The 23,909-nt window shown below is 32.6% G+C and overlaps 1 protein-coding gene across 3 annotated transcripts in view; it reads left to right on the top strand.

Annotated features, from left to right (window-relative positions):
* The window catches only part of LOC129239239 (sodium/potassium/calcium exchanger 4), a 59,680-nt gene that overhangs the window by 5,679 nt on the left and 30,092 nt on the right, over positions 1-23,909 (top strand). The window contains exon 1 of one of the 3 annotated variants that reach the window (XM_054874593.1): positions 20,800-21,163. The exons of the other annotated variants lie outside the window; for them this stretch is intronic. Coding sequence (XP_054730568.1) covers positions 21,154-21,163 — 10 coding nt within the window. The 5' untranslated portion in view covers positions 20,800-21,153. Of the gene's footprint in view, positions 1-20,799; positions 21,164-23,909 lie in introns of those variants that run through there. 3 annotated transcript variants of the gene reach the window in all.

The raw sequence follows: 23,909 nt of genomic DNA, 5'->3' as shown, positions 1-23,909 counted from the left end.
GTATTTCAATACTTTTTAGGTCACTAGCGGCGAGTCGCCTACTTGCATTTTATGGGTTGACTTCTTTCCAGTGGGCTGGATTCGGAATTTAGATATTGAGATTATGCTCGTTTTTTTAGACTAGAAGATCAGATGTTCGTTTTTGATTTTTTTTGTATTTTTGAAAATTAAACTTACACCGTGTTTAGAGCACGCATATGCAGGTTTTTAATAGTATGCGACTTTGGGTCAAGCGCCCAACACATATGTATACCGATACATATACCAAGATTCGTTCAGTTATCTCATTTTTTCCTCGAGAGTTGTTCGGTGGAACGATTGCGCTACTCATTCTGAACATTTTGCAATCACAGTTGTGCGCTTCTACAACTCCCTTTACCTTCTTTTCGTTAGGCTTCTACAGCGACAACTTTGTATAGAAATTGGATTGCATCTAACTGTCTAGTTATTGATAAAATTCAGTGCGCAAGAAATTTCAATACTTAAGTTAATATTGATTTACTGGTATATAGACGAGCTTAATTTCCAAGTCTTCAAAATGCATATCATAAAATTTGTTTCACCTTCGCAAATGTTTGTTGTCAAGTTATTTTCACAGCTGCATGCATACTTTTATGAAGCGCAATATGAGCATTTGATTACGCTTCAATGAACAATTTGCGATAACAGTTATCAAGAAATTGATTGCATTCAATATAAAATGTATTTTTATGAAGATTTTTCAATGCAATTGGTTTTTCTTTCTCTTCTTTTCTTGTAATCTGTTGACTTCAACCTCACTTTGTAAAGCACCCGCCAACACAGAAAATCCCACATTTTCTTCACCCTTCCTACAATAACAACAAATGTGTCATGGATTAATTGGAAATAATTTCAATACATTTCACAGTTAGTAGTAATAATGTTTAGTATGTGTGTGTATATGTGTGTGTATATATGAGTATTACTCGGCTGATGTTTTAAATATGCAATTATTTTGCTATTATGCAATTATGTGAGTAAGTAAATATGTAAATATGTAGAAGTGTAGCTATATAAATATGTAAGTAAGTGTATAAATATGCTAGAGTAGCATCAGCACAACAACAAATGCTTTGGAAATCCGCACTGCAGTAAAATGCATTATTCGCTGACTAGATTACAGCACCTCAGCGTTCTATGCGGTTATTATGTTTTTGAGTGAATTTTTTCATGAATTATTTTCATTTAATTTATAAAGAACAAAAATACAATTATATATAAAAATTTTCCTGCTTTCATAATATTAAACTATTTTAATGACGTTTCAGCAATGCAGCAATTCTTACTAATATTATTAACCCACTAATGCAATTAAATCTATACTACCGCAATTTAAATGTGAACATTCCCTGCTTCTGTCGTCAGCATTATTTACGAAGGTGTTCAGTTTTTTAGCTTTTCTTAACCGTTTGCGTTCAATTTTTATTTGATATAATTTTTCAAAAAGAAATCCATTATTATTGCGTTTCATTTCTGTGCAAATAATTTAATACTATTTTATGGTCAATCTTTAGCTCCGCAACTACTAACCTGTCGGTCAACCTCGATTATTTCTGTGATTGTATCGCCATTCTCGACATTTATTTTATTTATATATATATATTTTTTTTTATTTCTTTTTTTATTTTGTTTTCTGTTTGACAAATTATTGTATTTTTAAGTTTTTTTATTTTTTTTTTATATTTTTTTTTTTTTATTTAAAAATTTTTTTTTAATTTTTTTAATTTTCTTATTTTTTTAGTTAATTTTTTTAAATTTATTTTTTACTTTTTTTTCATTAATTTTTTCCCCATTTCCTTAACATCAAAAATAGCTAAACGTAATCGAGGAAACCAAAAGTGCACGTAATTAGATGTTGCAGTAGTGGCCTGGCTTGCATTTGCGCCTTTATCAAAGAATAACTGTAAAATTTCGTTGACTTCCATTGTTAACAACCGGTAACATACAACTTAATGTGAAATGTCACCGTGGCAACGAGCACAAACTTTAAATTGTTTGATTAATACTTTACAACATATCGATCACTACAGCCATCTACCAAGAAAATAATGGACTTCTCTTTCCCCAAACTAATCGAATAAAATATCGGATTGGGAACTAACTAATTGCGATTTTTTTTTAGAAAATAAAAGACAAATTTTTCATTGGACTCAATGATTTGTAAACTTGTTGTAAACAACCCATTTTTCATCACCAGCTATCAATCGTTTCAAAAATGGATCATTTTCATTACGTTCCTTTAGCGAATCGCAGCTGTTAATGCGTTGCCTTAAATGCGTTTCTTTCAGCTCGTGAGGAGCCCATGTATTGAGTTTTTGAACATAGCCACAAGTGGTTTTAAGAGATTTTCAATGCATTTATGTGATACATGAAGCTTCTCTGCAATCTCACGTGCTGTACTCTGACGATCCGAATCGATTATTGCTTTGGTTAAGGCGTCATCGACTTCAACTGGATGACCAGAGCGTTTTTCATCTTTGAGTGAAAAATCACCAGAACGAAATTTGGCAAACCAATTTTGACACTACCGTTCTTTTAAGGAATCGTCACCACAAACAGCATATAACTTTTTATGAGCTTGCGCTGCGGTTATCCCTTTGCGGAAATAAAAAACAAAATATGACGAAAATGTTCCTTTTGATTTTCCATTTTTCAACGACGCATCCGATCAAAAAACTTTTCTTACTGATTGACAACTGAATTCCCAACTATCAAATAACAAAATGTATTTTACATTTGTACCACGTCTGCAAACCTAAATATTCAACTGAAACCACCTATGAGTGAAATCCGCAATTACTTAGGTGCCAACCCAATATTAATCTTTAATTTATCTACACTTTTAAAAATCAAGGTATACGTTTTTTCCTGTAACTCTGCCTGTGATCCTCCGACAGCCAAGCTTGGCATGTTAAGGGTTAATCGCCAATAATTTTTAAAATTTTTTCCCTACCTAAATTTAGCGTGAAAATCACGAATCTGTAGACGAATTTGTGATATCTGTTAATGCCCAAGAATGATAGAAAGAAGATTGCGCCCATCAGAGCGTACGTGACGTCACGTTTGCAGAGTTGTGCAGTATTGCCAACCATTTGCTCTTCGCAATAAATTTAGTGCTTTTTTATACCGAAAATGCGACAATTTTTAAGTTTGGTGTTTGTTTCTTTTTGTTTTTAATTTAAGGCTACCGAGACTTTAGGTTGAAAAAAACTGTATTATTATACAAAAGAAGTTTAAAAAAGGCCACTCTGAAAAGATTTTAGTGCTAATGAAAATTTTTTTACTCTTATAAAATTTGATAATTTGAAAGTGCAAATTTAATTTTTGGCTCCATTTAAGGCTATGCAAAAATATTAAATGCCCCTCTCTCAACTCTTCTTAAGATTGAAAACCTTTTTACACATTTTAAAAAGCCTTTGAATTTATTGAATGCGAATTGAAACCATAGAGGTGTAATCGTTTCTTCCGGTCATCAATCCTTAGTGAGACATAGAGCATCAAGAGGTGTATTCATAGTAAAAATAAGCAACAAAATACCAGAAAATACTAAAGAAACCATACTGACATTTTTACAAAAAGAGTACCTTATCTAGTTACATAACTTCAAATATAGCAAAAAAGTCGTTCCCTTAATAAAAGAGTCTCGCTTAACAAACAAAAAACTCATAAATTAAATTGTACATAAGCATAACACATTTATTTAAAAAAAATGCACATTCTACAGACAATTTGTCACGCATACAAAGTTCTTTAAGTGATTCAATAAAAATTTCGTGTTTTATTTTCTTTAAATGGGCATTTAGTGCGTTTTTATATCCAAAGCTAGGCAACTCTGCAGTAGCGAGAGAGAGATTTGACTGCCGAAAGCAGAAGAACACCAACAACACCGGCAATCGCGGGCAATGCCACCAGATGTTAAAAAAAAGTAAAGCTAAATAAAACTGAGTGAATTATTTAAATAATTATTAAAAAATGTATATTTTACAAAATTATAAACATGACATTTTAATTAGAACAGCTAGAAAAATGTCATGAAGAAAGAACTAAAACTCCGAGACAAAAAATAATAAAAATAACATAAAAAAATGCTAAATCAAGTTACGAAAATGGTAATCAGGCCATACTGGAGCTAAAATCACGTAACTAGTTGTCAAATTCGCTGAGCGCAAAGTAACGGGACCACGATGGGCGCCATCTCATTATTCTTTGCATCATGGTTAATGCCTATATGCCAGGTGGCATAATATAAAACATGGTTGAGTAGCTTAACTGGTTACTTTATTTATTATTCTGCTAACTTATATTCGATTATCAAAATTTATATTGTACTTTTATCAAAGCCATAAAATAATTATGTACTCAATATGACTAATAAATATTAGTCTTGCGCTTACACAAAAAACTAATCATTTTTCTTGAGTTTTCGGCGACTTCTGTTGCTCTATTGATTCGCCATACAAATGTTCCAACATACTTTTAGTTAGTTCAAGTGGTAGTTAGTAAATATTTTGTAATTGTTGGCTGGCAACATCAAGCGGTGCGGAAAAAAATTAGTGCAATCAAATTCATTGATTTTAAAAATGAATGCGCTGAGACGTTCGTGTGCATTAGAGGGTTAAATGCATAATGCGATCCATTTATAGTATATTTATTTATTGCTTTTATCTATCAATCTATCTACATATTTGATAGAGTATCAAGAAACGCCTTGATATACGAGTATAAGCTGCACCATATTGGTCTTGCAACGATGCTAGTGAAGTTCATAGACAATATATACAGTGATACAAAGACAGTTGTATGGAATGGCTCAGAAATTTCAGATACATTCAAAACAAACTCAGGCGTCAAACAGGGATGCTTATTGTCGCCAATACTATTTGCTCTTTATATAAACGACTTACATGAAAGCTTAGAAGGAGGATTAAACTTAGAAGGAAAACATATTAGACCTCATGCGGATGATATCATTTTGTTAGCGGACCACCCAGGCAAACTACAAGTGATGATTAATAACCTTGAAAGCCACAGCAACCTGTGGAATCTTGAAATAAACCGCTCAAAGTCTCAAATAATGGTGTACAGAAAAGGTGGGAAACTCAGTAAAGAGGAGAAATGGTATTATAGTAAGAAAGAAATACAGACTGTGTCTCGATATACTTACTTAGGAGTGGAAATAACACCTCAGATGAATTTTAAAAAACATGTTGAAAACAGAACAGCTGCAGCAAAAAATGGTATTAATGGTTCGTGGACTTGTCTTTTAAAAAAGAAAGAAATTTCAATTGAAGCTAAATGGAAACTTTATCTTGCAGTTGTCGTTCAATAGAATCATACGCAGCACAGGTGTGGGGTTTCGGGTGGTTTGAAGAAGTTGATATATTGCGAAATTATTTTGTAAAGCGAATTCAGAAGCTTCTAACGCATATGCCTACGCACATACTTTTTTTGGAAACCGGCATGCAAGAAAATCATTTGTGCACTTTAGAACTGTTCCTTAAGTAAAGGGTGATTTTTTAGCTATTATCTTTTTAAACAGTTGGTTTAAATAGCCGACGCACGTTTCGTGTTTTGTTTCACTGTCAAACATCTTCAATTTGGTCTATAATTTAACCATGAATCGTCTTACAAACGAACAACGCTTGCAAATCATTGAATTTTATTATAAAAATGCGTGTTCTGTTAAGAAAGTTTAAGATCCACTTTTTTATCGAAAAATTGTGTTCAGCGACGAAGCTCATTTTTGGATCAATGGGTACGTAAATAATCAGAATTGTCGATTTTGGAGTGAATATCAGCCAGAAGAATTGCAAGAGCTACCAATGTATCCAGAAAAGGTCACAGGATGCTGCGGTTTATGGGCTGGAGGTATCATTGGACCGTGCTACTTCAAAGATGCTGCGAATCGTAACGTAACTGTGAATGGTGAGCGCTACCGTGAAATGATATCCAACTTTTTTTTGCCCAAAATGCAAGAGCATGCTTGCATGACATGTGGTTTCAGCAAGACGGTGCCACATGCCACACAGCACGCGTAACAATGGACTTGTTGAGAGGCGAGTTCGGTGAACATTTTATTTCACGTTCGGGACTTGTCAATTGGCCACCCAGATCGTGCAATATAACGCCTTTAGATTATTTTTTGTGGGGCTATGTTAAATCTCATGTCTATTCAGACAAGCCTGCTTCAATTAGCGCATTGGAAGACAACATTAAAGCATTTATATGTAAGATACCGCCGAAACCAAAAAGCTCTTAAAAAATCACCCTTTATATGCTCAGAGTTTTGTTTATATACTCAGAAAATCGGCTGCCACATTATCTGTCCAAAATTGTTATAAAGAAAGAAGTCTTCTGGATTAGAGATATAAAGAACTTGTTTAGTAAAAACGATGTCATTTGGCGAATATATAACATAGAATCAGAAAGCTGGATAGAAGATGCAAAATTACTTTTAACAAACCACAACCAGGTTACGATGAATATGTACATACAAAAAGCCTTAAGTACTAGTAGGACATATAAGGAATTAGATTGGTCAAAAGGTCTGGTTTATTTAAAAAAATACGATATAGAATCAAGTATGTGGATAATGAGGGCTAGAAGTGACATGGTAATTTTAAATAACAACAGATTTGACACAGGAAATAAAACTTGTTCAATGTGTAATTTAGGCGAGCTAGAAAACATAGCACATTTCCCAGCGCGGGGCCCAATATTAAGAGAATACTGAAAAGCCTTTTTCTGAAAATTTACCTTAAATGATTCAAAACTGATTGAGATTCTCAATGGGGGAAATTATCATTCGGATAAACTTTTGCGTTTCATTAAAAATGCCTCTAGATACTGAGATTACTTAATAAAAGAGTTTAACTGGTTTTAAAAACCGTAAACCGAATAATTGTTATGTACGAAAAATAAATCGACAGACGGCTCCTGCCATTGTCGTTTAATTATTGTAAATATTTATTTTTTTCTTAATATAACAATAAGTAAATTTCAAAATTTGTATATTTCACTTTCATTTGCAATAAATACTACTATTACTACTACTATTGCTTTTATCTATTTATTGTTGTTTTTGCTTTTTTAAATTATTGTGATTTATTTCCATAAACTAGCAGTTAGTAGTGTTATGCAGTTTTTTAATAAGCGTCTATTGGCATCCCTGAGGGCCGTTCAAAATTAAGATGCAATTATAGGTACTACTTAGCACATGTTTTTTAGCGAATCTCCATTATTTGTGCGCATTATGAATTTTAAATACAATTTATCTATTATTTTTACTTATTTAACTGACTACAAATGGTGGCTGAGGCAGAAATTAGATTTTAATTAATTCATTTCAATGAAAATCAGTGCGAGACGTTATGGGAATCCCACCATGAAGCTTTCAGGAATTGTCGAGCAAAATTTTCAAGTTATGGGAGTCCCACCATGAAGCTTTCAGGGATTACTGAGCAGAAACTCAACTATTAATAAAAAAATTAGAAAAAAAAATTATGATGGTTTTCAAAAATTTTGAGCAAAAAATAATAAAAAAAATGTATTTCCAAAAACAAACTTTCTTGAAAAGTACATTTCATACTAAAAACTAAAAAAAAATTCATATGAAGAACCTTTTATCTTTAAATAATTATGTCCCAAAATTTTCAAGTTATAGGAGTCGTACTATGAAACTTTCAAGGATTACTGAGCAGAAACTGAACTACTAATAAAAAATATATTAAGAAAAAAAATTAATGATGTTTTCCCAAAATGGAATAATAATCAATTTTTTCTCATAAATTATTGTTTTGCAAAAACAAAAATAAAATGTTTTTTTCCAATAAAAACAAATTTTTCTAAAAGAACTTTGTGGAAAAGTATATTTCAAGCTACAAACTAGCATGTTCCAAAATTTTTAAGGTATGGGAATCCCACTATAAAGCTTAAAATAATTAATTTTGTGTCAAAAATTTTTAGCAAAAATTTTCCAAAACACAAATTTTAAAAATTTAAAAAACTATTTTTTTTCAAAATTTCTCAAATTATTTATTTCCGTATTTAAGGTATGGGAATCCCACTATAAAGCTTAAAATAATTAATTTTGTCTGAAAAATGTTTAGCAAAAAAAATTTCCGAAATACAATTTTTAAAAATATTTCTTTTCCAAAATTTCTCTAATTTTTATTTACGAAAAACATGAATTCGTTTTTTCCAAAATTTCTCTAATAATTATTTTATTTAACATTTTTTTCCAAAATTTTTTTCTCCAAAAATTTTGAACAAATAAATTCCAAAAAAACGAATTTCTCAGAAGTAGGTATATTTCATGTTAAAAGCTTAAAAAAAAATCATATGAAGAATCTTTTATCCTTAAAAACTTATGTTCCAAAATGTTGAAGTTATGGAAATCCCACTATGAAGCCTTCAGGAACTACTGAGCAGAAAGCCAACTATTAATAAAAAATAAGAAAAAAAACATTAGTGACAGATTCCAAAAATGGAAAAATAATTAATTTTTTCTCAAAAATAGTGAACAAGAATAAATTAAAAAAAAAAATTTCCACAATTTTTTTAATCTTTTAATTTCAAAATTTTTTTCCAAAATTTCCAAAAAAAATTGTTTCTAAATTTTCTCTTATTTTCTATATTGAAAATGTTTTTCTTCTGAAAAATTTTCAAAAACAAAAATTTCTAAAAAAATATGTTTTAAAGTAGGTATATTTCATGCTAAAAAATTAAATATTTAAAGTGAAGAACCTGTTATCTTGAAAAAATTCTGTTCCAAAATATTCAACATTGAATACAGGTCAAAATGATTTTTTTAATACATTTTCTCAGCTGATTCTTAACACAATCAAGTCTACAAATAAATCAGTTTTCAGAAACATTTACAGCAATGTCCAAAATATTTGAAACACTTGTCAAGTAATCACTCAAATAGAAAAACCCAGTATTTTTTTTTTTTTGTTTTTTTTGTGCAAAATCCATCAATTTATTCAACTTCTGCTGTTATTCACCTTCTGCTAGGATACAGAATTTTGGCGTTTTTCCAACTTTTCAAAAGGACTTTTTACTTATGCCTTTTTTAAGAATTCTGCTTAGGGGGTGACAATGATTTAAACCTTCAAGGCTTCAATTCATTTTCTACATCTTCCTTTTATCGACTAATACAGTTTTGTGAAGAGATGATAATCGCAGAGAGCCTCATCAGGTGAAGACGACAAATGGTAACTTGAAATAATTGTTTTTTTTGAACTGGTGCATTATCATGCAAAAGCTGCTAATTTCTAGATATTCAAGATACCCAGCTAAAAGTCTGCAGTGACTGTTTGGTCTGGTGAAATAAATTTTGTCTGCACAATTTTCCTTAGAATCGCAAAACCAATTGGCATAATTTTCATTATGTCTATACCTTCCTTTGGTAACCTCGATGCCACACTTTGATGCTTAGTTCCGTCTTCATACCACTCCTCCTTACCAGTAGCCATTTCAGAGCGCAGTTTGAGTTCGTGCTGGATAGACATTTATTGATGTGCTTACAAGGCTCTGCTTCATAGATTTTTAGGATGCCTAAAACTCATTAGCCGTTCGCAGTATAAAGTATTCTACCAAAGATGCTATGTAAGTAAGTGAAGATTTTTACATTCATATTTGTTAGCTTGGCAATGCAAGACTAGAATATCGAATTAAAAAATTTCCCGAACATGGCGCCAGCGAAAAACTTAACACCTTAATATTTCGACAAATTTTAACTTTTTATTTACTTTGGTTTTTTTAATTGAAATATTTTTTTTATAAAATTATAACACATTGCATAATAGAGATATAATCCAAGTTTCAAACTTTGTACAAGATTTTTAAAAATTAGACATATTTCCTACAAAATGTCAAAACTTTTAACCGGAAGTACAAAAACCGAAACCTGGGTACGCAGTTTTATAGCCCATTAAATTTTTTATAATAGCATACAAGTTTCAGAAGCACAAAATTCGCGTTGATTTTTCATATTTTTTTCGCTGAGGTGTTGCGCGTTTTCTCCATATAACAAATGCACGAATTTAATTTTATGTAGAAGAAAATGTGCAACACCATCAAAGAAAAAATTATAAAAAATTACGAAATTATACAGCAACTTAAAAGTGGCACGTTATTGCACTAAAATTTAATGCGGTATAAAACTGTTCATGAAACAACAATTGATAGAAAAAGTTATTTTCTAAAAGCGAAAAGGCAAATCTTCGAGTGTATTTCTGCCGTGGAAAAGCTCCTCATAAAAAAGCATCGGGCGTACGGAATCGACTTGACCAAGAATGATAGATAGCGCCTTGCGAATTGGCTGTGTTGTAAGAGGCCACCAATAAACAAACAAAAGGAAGGAGAATTAGATGATTGTGAAGAAGAAGAGTCGAAGAAGAAGAGGCGAAAGTAATGAAAACAACCAAACACAAGAAATTATCCGCTTAAACACATATTTTCTAGCCACGGCGTCCTCCACATAAAAACGCAAACAAACTGCATTTGGAGGCTTAATATTAATTTGTGCTTTCACAATTTAACTCACGGCACTTCGTTTTCATTAGTTTGTATTTGTATTTTCTACTTCTTTTGTTTGTTTTGTTCGTTCATTTTGTTTCGCAAAGGTAGATGACGTCAGATTTGTCAAAATCGCGAAAAATAAAGTACCTGTTTTTTAAAGGCGCCACCTAAGGTACTAAATTCGCCTTGGACTTGAAGTTGTAGGTCACGCCATTTGTGGAAAAACATCAAGACGTATACCACAAATTGGAGGAGGAGCACAGCCGAATACCAAGTAAAGGGTGTAAGCGTCATTTTTATAAAACTGCGTACTGAATTTTTTAATTCTGCCTAAAAAGATAAAATTTCAATGAAATGTCTCCATTTTTTTTTAATTTTTCTAATTGTTACGTTAAATGTGAAATTTGGATCTAGCAAAGAACCATTGAAGTGGCCTCGGTATTCTAGCGTAAGTGCACTAGCCTTCCATCTCAAAGGTTGTGGGTTCGAATCCCACGTAAAGAGCGGTCCTCGCACTTTTCCAAATTTACTTACCTACTTTCCCCGTTTCTAAAAAAACAAAATCCCGTTCCTCAACCCCAAACACGTATCCTTTCCATCCTTACTCCCGCACAATAGGCAGCGCATTATTTGCATTGTAACTGCTAAAACAAGCAAAAACAAAGAAAAACATACAGTTACACATTGCATCAGTGGCAAAAGCAAGAGAATGCGGGCAACCGCGGTAACACAGCGCAGACACACCAAATTTAGCGAAGTCCTCAACCATCTAGGCGATCCTTCTGGTCGAAAAATCTGAAACACAGATGGCGCTCCAAGCAGTAAGAAGGCGTTGTCCCTAAGCAATGACAGGTGGGCATGCCCACTACTTAGGACTGGTAGCGGCAGGCTAATCACCTACACCGTCAGAGATCAAAAATAGGTAGATTAACGAAACCAATGCAAGACTGAGTATTGTCAGTGAGTGAACAAGAAAAAAAACATAGACTTCCAGCTATACTTTTATAAAAGCAATAATAAACATTAAATAAAAAAATGAAAAATCCTCAGAACAGTTAAAAATGTTAAGGTGCAATATTTTTTTTTGCGCTCTAGACGTTTTGCAGACTATGAAATTATTTTCCTTCCTGAGAAAATTTGTGAATTCTCTCTTATTATTGTTATTATTATTATTATTATTATTATTATTATTGATTGGCAATTTGTGCACTGCGACACCTGAATAGATCTATTGTGCAGCCATGTAGCCTACTCAAACAGTTTTAGGCTATTAATAAATCCTAAAACCGCTGTATGCTTAATTTCTGCCAGGAGGTTTGGATTTACAGCCCCATTTCCTAGGCAATTAAAAACGTGTTCTGCTCTTTCTTGTGCCTCTTTGCAGAGTCTACAAGAATCGTTTTCTATCACACCAATCTTTTTCATGTGATAATTAAGTTTACAGTGTCCTGTTAGTAGGTCAGTGTAAAGTTTTATGTCCTTTCTGCTCAGGTTAAAGATTGCTTCTGCCTTTATCCGCTCCGGATCTATGAGTCTTTTCGATTGCCGCATGCCCGATTGGGCTCTCCAGTAATCGATTAGGCCTCGTTGTTCCTGCTCACGTAGAAATGCACTTTTGAAGCTGTTGTTTACCCCGCAGAAAGGTTCAGGACCTATGAAGGGAATGATTACCCCCTTTTTCGCTAAAGTGTCCGCAATTTCATTCCCATTCGTGCCCCTCATGTCCCGGAACCTACATCAAGGTAACAAAGTTTCTTGATGCTAGGGTGTTGAGGATTTTAAAACAGGCCAACCTTGATAGGAATGAGAACCTATTCAGCGATTTTAGAGCAGCTTGACTGTCAGAAGAGAGAATGTTAAAATTGGCATCGCGCGTGCCTCTCCGTAGAGATTCTCTGGCACACAGCTCTAAGGCGTGGACCTCCGCCTGGAAAATGGAAGTGGTTTTTCCCATTGCAACTGCTTTTTTGAAATGTGCTCCGACAATTCCAGTCCCGGCACTACCGTGTTCCATTTTCGACCCATCACAAACCACACCTGTGCGCCCTGTTTTAGGAGTATTTCATTGTTTCTCCGCGCTAAACGGTCACTAATGACCACATATTTTGAAGAATTCTAGTTTCTTTTCCATCTTGTCGTGAACTGTCAGGCACAGAGAGCTCCGGAATGAACCCAGAATTCTCTCTTAGCCGGATCTTATCAAAAAAATTCACCATTTGAAATTAATTAAGTATTAATCCCAACCTTACACAAGAAAATTAGCTTTCTGCGAATAGATGTACTTTCCTGCGATTTTCTTGGCGGTTTCATGGGGCTCATCGCTTGCCATTTGCGGTTAGCGCGCATTTCAATCAAACTGCATAATTATCTTGAGGGCATAATTTTCTTATGACAATTCTAGGAATTACAGATTTCAAAATATATACCTTAATAAGTCTAGGCCAACAATAATTTAAATATCTAATTTAAGCTGTAACTCACATTTCACTTTGTAGCTGCTTTAATACACATATGAAAATACATACATACACACACATATACATATATACATACATACATGTCTAAATATATAAGTATATATTTGTACCTCTACGTAAATCTACAATCCCGTACACACTTTCGCTATCGGTGAAGAGCAGAGTAAACAGTCAGAGAAGAAAAAACAAAAATTCCAACACGCCCTGGCTTTGGAAAAGGGGGGATTATCGCGCTACTCTGCTGTGTTTCAAAAACGTGAGCGGCAAATTGCTAGGCTGCCTATTATATGTATTCATATGCATACACACACCTACCACATACAAGCAAGCAGTAGTTATATGAAGGCTTGAGGAGTAGTAAATAAATTAAATTATAAAAAAACAGAAAAATACATAAATAAATTGCAATACAATTAATTGCCTATCACAGTCTGTACGATTGATTTAGAAACAGGTGTCTAATGTGATTCCTGTGAAATTAAAAAATGGTATGCATTTTTTTTTAATATTTTATATAAAAAGTGAAAACCCCACTAACCAGCCGACGGGGAACTTATAGCGATTTCCATCTTTTTCATTAAACTGATTTTGCGTCTCAGTAAATTACAAATTAATCTAAATGTTTTTTTTTAACTGCTCTTACAACAAATTTACAGCTTAGTAGAAAACAAAAAGCATTAAAATGTCAAGATGCGATAAACGGCTATAATAAATATAGTGCGATAAATTAGCATTTAATGAGTTAAATGTGTGGAAATTAAGACTCGTCAAGACAAAGTAATAAAATTTCGACACGCTGACGAAATACTCGCCCATATTTAAAACATAGTAGTAGTAAGTGGAAGAATTTGGAATTATTGTAAGTGGAATCGACATAAACTCTTGGAATAACTGAAGCCAAGTGTAAACACAAGCTAAAACAAATTAACCAAACAAATTAATGTATTAACCCCGATAAAGGGTTCTGAGAAAAGCGTGAGTGGCTATAAAAAACGACACTAAAAAAATTGCGCGGTAAAATAGTTCATTTTGATGTCATACTTATTCAATTTTTATCACCTTCCATTCACACCGCCTGCCTACTATTACTGTGAATGCACTATGCGATAAAAACTTCTTTTTCGCTCAACTACTTCGCGATAGTCAAGAAGGAAGGGCGAAAAGTATCAGAGAAAGAATAGAGACAGAGACAGAGGTAGTTAGTCCTGTGAGCACTTTCCAGATTCTTTGGCAAATCTGTAAATATTCTCCAGTTTTAGGGAACGACTATTACTTATTCTCACGACATCGGAACCTAAAGTTCGTAGCCTTGCTCTAGCAAAGTCAGGGCATTCACAGAGAAAATTCTCAGTGCTATCCACCTCCTCCAAGCAAGACAGGCACATTGGGTCCTCAATGACTCCAATAGTGGTCATATGCTGACCCCATGGGTTGTGTCCTGTAATGATATCGACGTCTTTCCTTCCAAGTTTTCGTAGAAAGTTTGACAGTTTTCTGTTCGGACTTGTCACAAAACACTTTGCAGTTCTGCAGCGTTCTAGACCGGACCATCGCTTTTTATGAATGTTGCATACATAACCGCTGATCCAGTTCTTGATTTCCGCACAACTGATTCCGATTATTGGCTCTGGTACCTGTGGGGGAACCGCTGATCCATGATTGGCCAATTCATCGGCAATCTCGTTTTCTTGAACACCGGAGTGTCCTGGAACCCATATAAGTACAATCCTGTTCTGTCTTGCGGCGGAGCTAAGCTTCTTCTTACCTTCTTGAACAATCTTTGAGGTTTGCTTCGCGTTCTCCAGGGCATTCAGTGCAGCTGACTGCCACTGAAAACTCCAATCTGTTTCCCGCTCCATCTCCTCTCGATTATCCATTCGGCTACTTTGAAGATGGCAAGAATTTAAGTTTGGAAAACAGTTGCCATTTCCCCCATAGCATAGTGATACTTATAACTATCGTTTAAGTACCATCCGACTTCATAGGGTCATTCTTGGAACCATCGGTAAAGAAAATATCCGTCAAGTCTCCCTGAATGCATTCTGGATTGCTCCATTGCTCACGCAATGGAAATCTGACATCAAATGTCCTTCCAAATGAACCTATGGGTACCGAGCTCACCCTAGCGAGTTCATTAGCAATGTTATTACCTTTTATTCCAGAGTGGTCCGGAACCCAGCAAAATACAATTTTATTTGTTGCATTAAGTGAATTAGGTTATCAAGCCATTCGTACACTTCTTTCAATTCCATAGAATGTGAAGCTAGTGCTTTTAATGCAGATTGACTGTCCAAGTATATAAGATTTATTTTCGGACATATTGAAATTGCTTGACGCTAGGCCATTGGTTGGTTCGAAGATTTTCTGGAGCAAAATTAGTATTCAAGTTTTATGTTTGAATAATTTTTTTACCAAATACAAACAAAATCATTTTGAGTAGTGGAAATCTTTTTTTTTTTACTTTTACGCATTCTATTGCTTGTCTGCTCGTATAATGCAGCTGTCCAGTCAACAAATGTCAAATATGATTGACGTGGAAAATTGCAAAATTTGTAAATCTTTCGGTAGTGTGATTAATTTTGCGCCATCTTGTAAATAAAAGTGCTGAGCAGATTTTATAGCTCAGATGTCGAGATATTTCGCCTATTAACCTTAAAAGCAAATTAGCATTGACTCCCCTCAGAGAATTCTGACAGGCGTAATCTTTAACATGGCAAATGGTAATCTTTGTAAGGCAGATAACATTCCTTGACCCCCTTAACCAGAAACTATTGTTAGACACCTGCTCTTATTTTTGATTTTTTGGCGTCTCACAGGAATTTCGAGAAACCCCAAAAAAAATAATTGAAAATCTAAAAAATCTGAATTTGCATAAATTACCATCAAGAACGGAATTTTTTCGGATTTTTTTAGTTTCGGAAATTTTTTTGACTTCAATGAATAATAAACGTAAGAAATTTTAAATAAAAAATAATAATTAAAAATAATAATAAATATGTAGTGCATACATTCATTACATTTGTGGCTTGCTTTTGGATTATTGCCTACAAATAAAGGGCTTTGCAGTTGCATGCCGGCACTGAATTACAAAAAAAAGAGAACTCTTAAAACACTGCATGGCAGAAATTCGCGCTTTTTCTCCCTTTTTCGTCATTTGATGTGTCATATTCGCAGTGGATATCAATTTCACAAGCCAATATTAGCAACACAAAAGCCCAATCGATCGTCATGCCTCATGCTTTCAATAAATTTAACGCTACCTACATACCAAAAATGTCATTCCAATATACAAATCTTAGTCAAAGTCCACGCTATAAATTTAGCTACCCAAATACACACATACATACATATGCAATTATTAGTTGATGGTGCTTCGCAAGAAAATAAAACACTCTCCTAAGCAAAAAACAAAAAACAAAAACTAAGTATAATTTTCTTGCGCACTTGAACCAGATTTATACTGGAATAGCAGTTAACCTTTATACCCAAATTTCTATAAAACGAATTGTAGAAAATTACGTTGAAATTGTCGCATATTGACAGACACAAATTTGATATAAACAAACCAAGTAATAAAATTCCGCCGAAAAGCAAATTTACTATAAAAAATAGAGAAAAAAATTGTTTACCTTTATTCCACTTGAGCACAATTTAGCGTTAGAAAAAAAGTGGGAAATACGTTGCGAGTGAAGTAAGAGAAATAATTAAAATGACAAGCAAAAAGTTTGTTCAAAGTCTATGCTGGCTTATGAGCATGGCAAAAGTAAATGCACAGCATCTGTACATATAAATGTACACACGCACAAATTTTATTCGAAAACATACATACGTATGTATATTTATGTGATTGTAGTTATTCTTATTATTATTTTGTTGTTGCTATTATTGCTGCGCACGCTGGCATTTGGCCAGAATTTCCCAGGCAACTTGAATTGGCATAGCGCCAAGCAAGTTCAACAAACTTGCATGCAGTTGCTAGTTTAGAATAACACATACAAAACAAAACCGCTGGTGCTAGAAACAAACGTAACTGCTAGCAGTAGCGGCAGCTAAATGAAAACGAGTAGATAGACGCCCATTGTATTGCAATAAAAAAGGCGTAATGCAATTGTCGACTTGCTACTGCGCACGCGCAACACGTCGACGCCCGGTGAATTTATTGTGTTGAATTAGTTGTTAGGAAAATAGAAATAAAATGAAATAAAATAAAATAAAATAGAATAAAATTAAATTAAATTAAATTAAATTAAATTAAATTATTAAAAATGAAATAGCATAACATAACATAGCATAGCACAATATAACACAACATTAAATAACATACCATACCGTAACACAACATAGCATAATTTACGTAGCATGACACAACATAACGCAACACACAGAAATAAAACAAAAGTTAAACCAAATTGAATAAGTTAACCTTAGATAGCTAACGATCCACATTTACCATATCATTCTAAACATTCAATATTCGAATTATTTTTTACTTTAAATAAAATTCATGCCTCCATCACATTAGTAGATTTTATTGCAAATGTATGGAGCACCTATATCCGATAAAAGACTGCGACGTAGCATAAAAAACTATGAGCAGGGGCAAAGCTGTGATTTTGAGGGTGATAAACTTAGACAGGGAAGCGCTCGTCAGTAACCCAAAAAATATGTTTAAACCCAACTACCATAGACGCATCAATTACAAATATTTTATTTTTTTGTAAGACTAATAATTATAAATAACCAAAGCACTAAAATTTAACAAGAGCACTGGGTCCTAGGCCTTCTGCTCTCAATTACCAATAAAATAAGAAATATAATTTTACGCCTCGCGTATTATATGCGCGTGCATCCTTCAAGGGCTTATAAGCCACGTTTCGGTTCCACTTGAAAAGCCTATTTTGCCCTTCGTATAATAAAAAAACTTTTCAAAATTTCTACCTACATTTGGGCGCAGCGAGAATTGTACGCAGCACCTGCAGTCAAAGTACAACCCACAAATACTCTCGGCTACTGAGGCCATCCTTAATTTTGCGTTGCTTTTTATTTTGGTTTGTCTCACCTTATAACTCACATATTAGCTGAGTATTTATAGTTAACTATGACTATGTCGAATGCGCGTATTTCCCCAATGCGCCGTAGCAATTGATCTGTCTACAGAGGAACAACTACGTATATAGCGAGTCGCAATAACAACAATGAACACAGCAAGAAAGTGAGATACTCGTAAAGCACAGATATGCTGTGATGGGTGTTTGTATATTAGCGGCAGCTTTCATGCATGATTTTTAAGTTTTTTTATTCTTACTGTTGTTGTTTTTGTTGTAATTAAAAAGGGTAAAGTACATTTTCGCTTGCTTTAGATCATTTCAGCAGTCAGACGTAAGACAGGTAAAATAGCTAACAGCCAGACTCATTTATTACAATGCCTCTTATTAAAGTACAAAAACTGAGAACAACTTGGGGCAGAATATGAAGGTGTGAAAGAGGAAGAGAGAGATAGAGAGAGAGAGGTTAGAGCTGTAGTGGTTAATAAATGCGAGTGTAGCGTATGCCTTAGTGTTATCGGCAGAAAAATTAATAAGAAACGCTACAGAGTTTATAAAGCTTTTGCGAAATTATTTCACATCGTTTTCTGGAAAAACAAAAGAAAAATGTATGCTTCTATATCAAGTATAATACATACATTTAGCTCGATTCTTGACGCTCCTGCTTGTAAATAATTTTTTATCTGATCGCCTAGCACGTGGCATACCAAAACTTTAAGAATTTTCAGATTTCAGTAACAAATTAAAATTTAAAAAGTTTTTGTTGCTTAAATGTACGTTGAAAATCTACCAAAAGTTAGATCTCTAAAATAAAAAAAAATCTCATTCAAGTATTTTCCTAAATACGCGCCTTCCCATGAATCTGACTTTCTCGCTTCTCTGCCATTATCTATTCTCATTTTTTTTAATAAATTTACACTCACAATAACCCATCAAACAATCCATAAATGTTTTGCCTTCGGTGGTGGGTCAAAAAGAAAACGAACTTTAATTTTAAAATGCCTTTATTGGAGCAGACTATCGGATAAATAATGGCATTTCTAGCAAAAATTTCCATAACTCTTCCGTAAATAAACAACTCCGTACATTGTTTTCCTACCATGACAAAGTTCATTGCGGTTCAAATTTCCCGAAGTTTAATTCCTCCTTTCCACATTGGAGGAGAAAGCGAATTTCATGTGTCATAACAAAGAACCTGCTCGCGCTCTCCGTTGTTGATGTAACTGATCTGCACCGATTGTTGAAGAAAAATTTGAGGACAGCTAATGAATCTATAATCTGAAGGACGTTTTCAGTAGCTAAGATCAATGATTATTCCATAAATAAACCCAGGCGTCATGTGACATTGCAAGGATTTCGTTTTTTCTTTATGTGTACGGGAGAGCTACTCGCTGTAGTTATTTCAATCTAACCTAACCCAGTTTTTTTTTTGTAGAAGCAGATTTTTTAGAATGAGCTCATTATTCACAACACAGTAATTGTGCCAGTGTACCTGGAAGGATATAAGCTTACTAAATGTTTCAGTATATATAAATTCTTAACTAATTGAATTAAAATAAATTCTGAACTATTGAGTTTTCAATGTAAAAATTTGCAAAAATTTTATATGAAATTATCAAACCTTAGCTGCCAAATATTCAACTTGGCTAAAATATGGCTGTGAAAAACAACCAATACCGAACGTAGCGCACTTATAAGCCGCTTAATTTTAGCGGTTATTACGGCGACTACAAATATTGCCCAACACTCCAGCTGAGTTCTTCGTAGACCTATTCATCTCTAAGGCTTTCAAAAATACCACAAATAATAAAACAACGCGAATTAACTTAGCATTTTCATATAAAAAATATTTAAAATATTATGGCCGTCTTAGTAAGAGTTGAGTTAAAACTTCAACATTTCGACCAAAATTCTCAACTTACTGGTCTAAAAGCAAAAACTACCAAAACTAGAGTAGTTATTTTCACAAAGACCCACAGTCATAAATTTATACGCTAATAAAATCAACTCGTATTCCACACAAGTTTTCTTCCAATTTAATTTTCGCTTCAAAAACAAAAATTAAAAAGTAATTTCACTTCAACAACAACTAATAAAATTAAATTATTTCGAAAATTAGGCGTAATTAACTGCGCGCTAATGATCATAGCATCGATAAAAACCAATCTGCATAAAATATTTCAGTTAGAAAAACGTGCAACGCGGCTTAATTGCACAGCTGGCATAGGAGTACGTAGCTGGTGTGGACGGCGCAGAGGTGGGTGTGTACAACAGCTGGCTTTTAACAAGAAAATAAAGCGGCACTTGGAAAACACAAAAAACCACCTAATTAAACTGAGCTACTAGTCCGACTTCTCAGTATTTGAGCTAAGCGCACGTGGTGTGCTGAGAGTGGTGAGCGCCACACACATACTCGTGCAAACGTGTATGTTTGCATTTACAATCTCAATCGAGACGCCGCATTTCCTTAAGTTGTATTACAGAGTTCTCGATTTTCTTGGTTGTTTTATTTTTGCATGGTTACTACACAGCTGTTGTCATGGTGCCCTTTCTCTGTTATGCTATATGTATAGTATGTTTGTTGTGGCACTTTTATTTGTTGTGCTGCCTCTTTGTACTTAACTTTTGTTTTTGTCTCACGCTACGCGCTCTTACTGATTTTCGAATGCCGCTTATAAACGGCAATAAAACTAGACAACACTCTTATTTGTCTGTCAAACGTTTAACAGACAACAACTACTACCGGTGTAAATTGACATAGGGTGACAATAGTGTTGCGCCGCGCGTTATTGACACCATCAACATCTGTGAATTGAAGAAGTATACGCCACGGTTAACCGCAAGCGTGTAAACAAAAGAAAAAAAAAGCAAACAAAAAACGTACAGAAGCGTAATAAATATATTTAAAAATATATTTTGTAATCAGTAAATGTACCACAAAAGCCGCAAAATACGCTAATAAGTGAAGAATTGTGATATATAAAGGAAAAAAATTGTGAAAAAAGTGAGCTAATTAAGACTCCTCAAATTACATTACGACCATTTCTATTATGATATAGTAGTTGAAAGCGATTATTTAATTACAAATGGGCGAAGGTAATAATAATTGTGTAGCGAGTATTTGTATTATATGTATGTATATGTATGGGATATGTAACAAGGGAAGGGACAGTTTAAAAAAGTGAAATTCCATCAATGGTTTCATTCAATTTATGACCACCATCAATTGTGTGAATGAAATGTGAATGAAAAAATGGAAAACTACAAATAAATAATTCCACTAGTTTGGCAAAGGCAATAATAAATATATGCAAAAATTGAGGATAAACATAAAAATGTCATATCTTCATCAGTAAAAAAATTAAAACATAAATTTTATAGGCGAATAAACAGCATATAAAAAATTTTGAAAAATAACGTAATAACATAAAAAGTCAAAGATTCATAAAATACAAATTTAAAACATAATACGCGCACATGGTGGCGCAAAATTAATCACTCTATGGTACGACTTACAATTTTTGCAAATAGCGTCGTACGTCAATTATATTTAAAACTTGTGAACTAGACCGCTGCAATGCATAAACAGCCAAGCAAAGGAGCGAGCAAAGACAAAGATTTTCAACGATCAAAATAGTTTTTTTTTTAATTTAGTTAGAAAAGTTATTCAAAAACAAGGATGATGACTTTTGCGCCGCTTTTATATAATATATTTTTTTCTTTTTGGTTTGCCCTTAAGTGCACTAAAAACACACTCTAGCTCCGTTTCCCTCTGAAGGGCGGATGGTTTGTTTTTGAGTAGCCTTTTTAAGGCAGAAATACACTTCAAGATTTGCGTTTGCCCTCGAAGGGGGACCGCTCACAGAAACAAACCCTATATTATAATATCATTTTGGTGTTTCATGCTTACAATGGGTTTTAATTCATTCGGCTACGGCGGCCGCCATATGTGCATATTTTATTTAATTTTCGCTAATTTTGAAAAAAAGGAGATTAAATTTAAATACATTCGAAAAAACATGTATTAGCCTGATATTAATGAGAACACTTTTTCATATTTTTGTTTGAGGAAAGTAATAAAACAAAATTAAAACAAAAAACTTAAATAATTAATAATATGAAATATAAACATTTCAAATAAATTAAATAAAAATATGTAATTAAAAATAATAAGTAAAATATAAAAAACATAAATTAATAAATACAATAAAAAATTCAAAACAAAAATTTTGAAAAATTGTTTAATTAGAATAACTTTTGCATAGATTAAAAACAACGAGTTTTTCTAATGATTATAATGATTATAGATAAAAATACATAATAAAAAACATATATATAAGATAAAAAGTATATAAGTTATAAAAATATATATAAAGTATAAAAAAAATAATTAATAAATACCAAATTCAAAATAAAATTTTTTAAAAATTATTTAATTAAAATAATTTTTGCAAAAGGATTAAAAACAACAAATTTTTTATAATAATTTGAATAAATAACTACCACCCAATCATATCAAAAAATTGAGATAAACAAAAATATCGAACGCGAATATATAAATAAAATATAAATTAGTAAATGAAAATGCAAAATGCAAAACATAAATTGTTTGACCATAATTGTTAAAAAAAAAAACATAATTCAAAAAAGAAAATTCTTAATTAGAACTCAAATTAAAAACGTTTAAATAACTTAAAGATAAAATTGAAAATAAATTAAGTTGATAAAATTAATCATAACAGGTATTTAAATAGAAAATGCATTTGGTAGTGTGGGTTGTAATTTTAAAAATTAAAAAGTAAAACCGTTAAAAATATATTCGCTGGAAAAACTTTTGAAGATAATCAAATTTGATATCTGGCTCACCCCAATCCGAATTATAACCCGGGTCAAAATGTTGTAATATGAAATGAATATTTGAATAAGTCCCAAAATATCAAAACTAAATTTTTTTTTATTATTTTTTCATCTACTTCTTACCATACTCAAGCTTAGAAAGAAACAAATTTTAAGAATAATGGATAACTACGTCCAAAGTAAAGTTGTAGTCAGGGGAAGTCTAGTATTTTAGAATGACTGTGAACGATGATAGCTAAAATGAGCCGGTTTATGTCATGCAACTATAAGAAATATAATCAATTTCAAATTAGGAAATATAATAATTTTTTTTTTTTGCTAAATTATTATTTTTTTTTGTTAAAACTTTGCTTAATTTTTATTTTAATTAATTAATTTTGAAAATTTCCCGTGCAAGATTAGGGAATATAATACATTTTTTCTTCCTTTTTTTTACTAAATTATTTTATTTTTTTGCTAAAACTTTGCTTAATTTTTATTTTAATTAATTAATTTTGAAATTCTTCCTGTAAAATTAGGAAATATGTATAATAAATTTCTTTTTTTTTTGCTAAATTATTTTTTTTTTTACTAAAACTTTGCTTAATTTTTATTTTAATTAATTAATTTTGAAAATTTTGCAAAAAAATGCAACCAATGCTAAAAATTTAAATAATATTATTTAATAAAAACAATACAAAGGAACGAGAATATTTCTTTTTATACTTCACATGAAATCGGCCTTTTAAATAAACCACCAAAAAACACAAAAAAAGTTCACTTGACATTTGTACCATATTAAGTGTTCGAAAACAACAGTTAAGCAGCGTGCAGTAACAGACAGCAACAGTAATAAAAGCACTAAAATTAACAATGAAGTGGATGGAGTCAGCGCGCGCGCAGCCGTAGAAAATGGTGCATAAATTATGGCTCTCTTTCAGCTTCAGCGACTTTCGAAGCGCCAAACGCATCCGTTGCAAAGTGCATTCAAAAGCCAACGAAATTA

Source organism: Anastrepha obliqua, chromosome 2 (assembly GCF_027943255.1).
Source record: "Anastrepha obliqua isolate idAnaObli1 chromosome 2, idAnaObli1_1.0, whole genome shotgun sequence".
NCBI lineage: Eukaryota > Metazoa > Arthropoda > Insecta > Diptera > Tephritidae > Anastrepha > Anastrepha obliqua.
The sequence above is the reverse complement of the archived record's forward strand: the minus strand, read 5'-3'. Positions and strand labels throughout refer to the sequence as shown.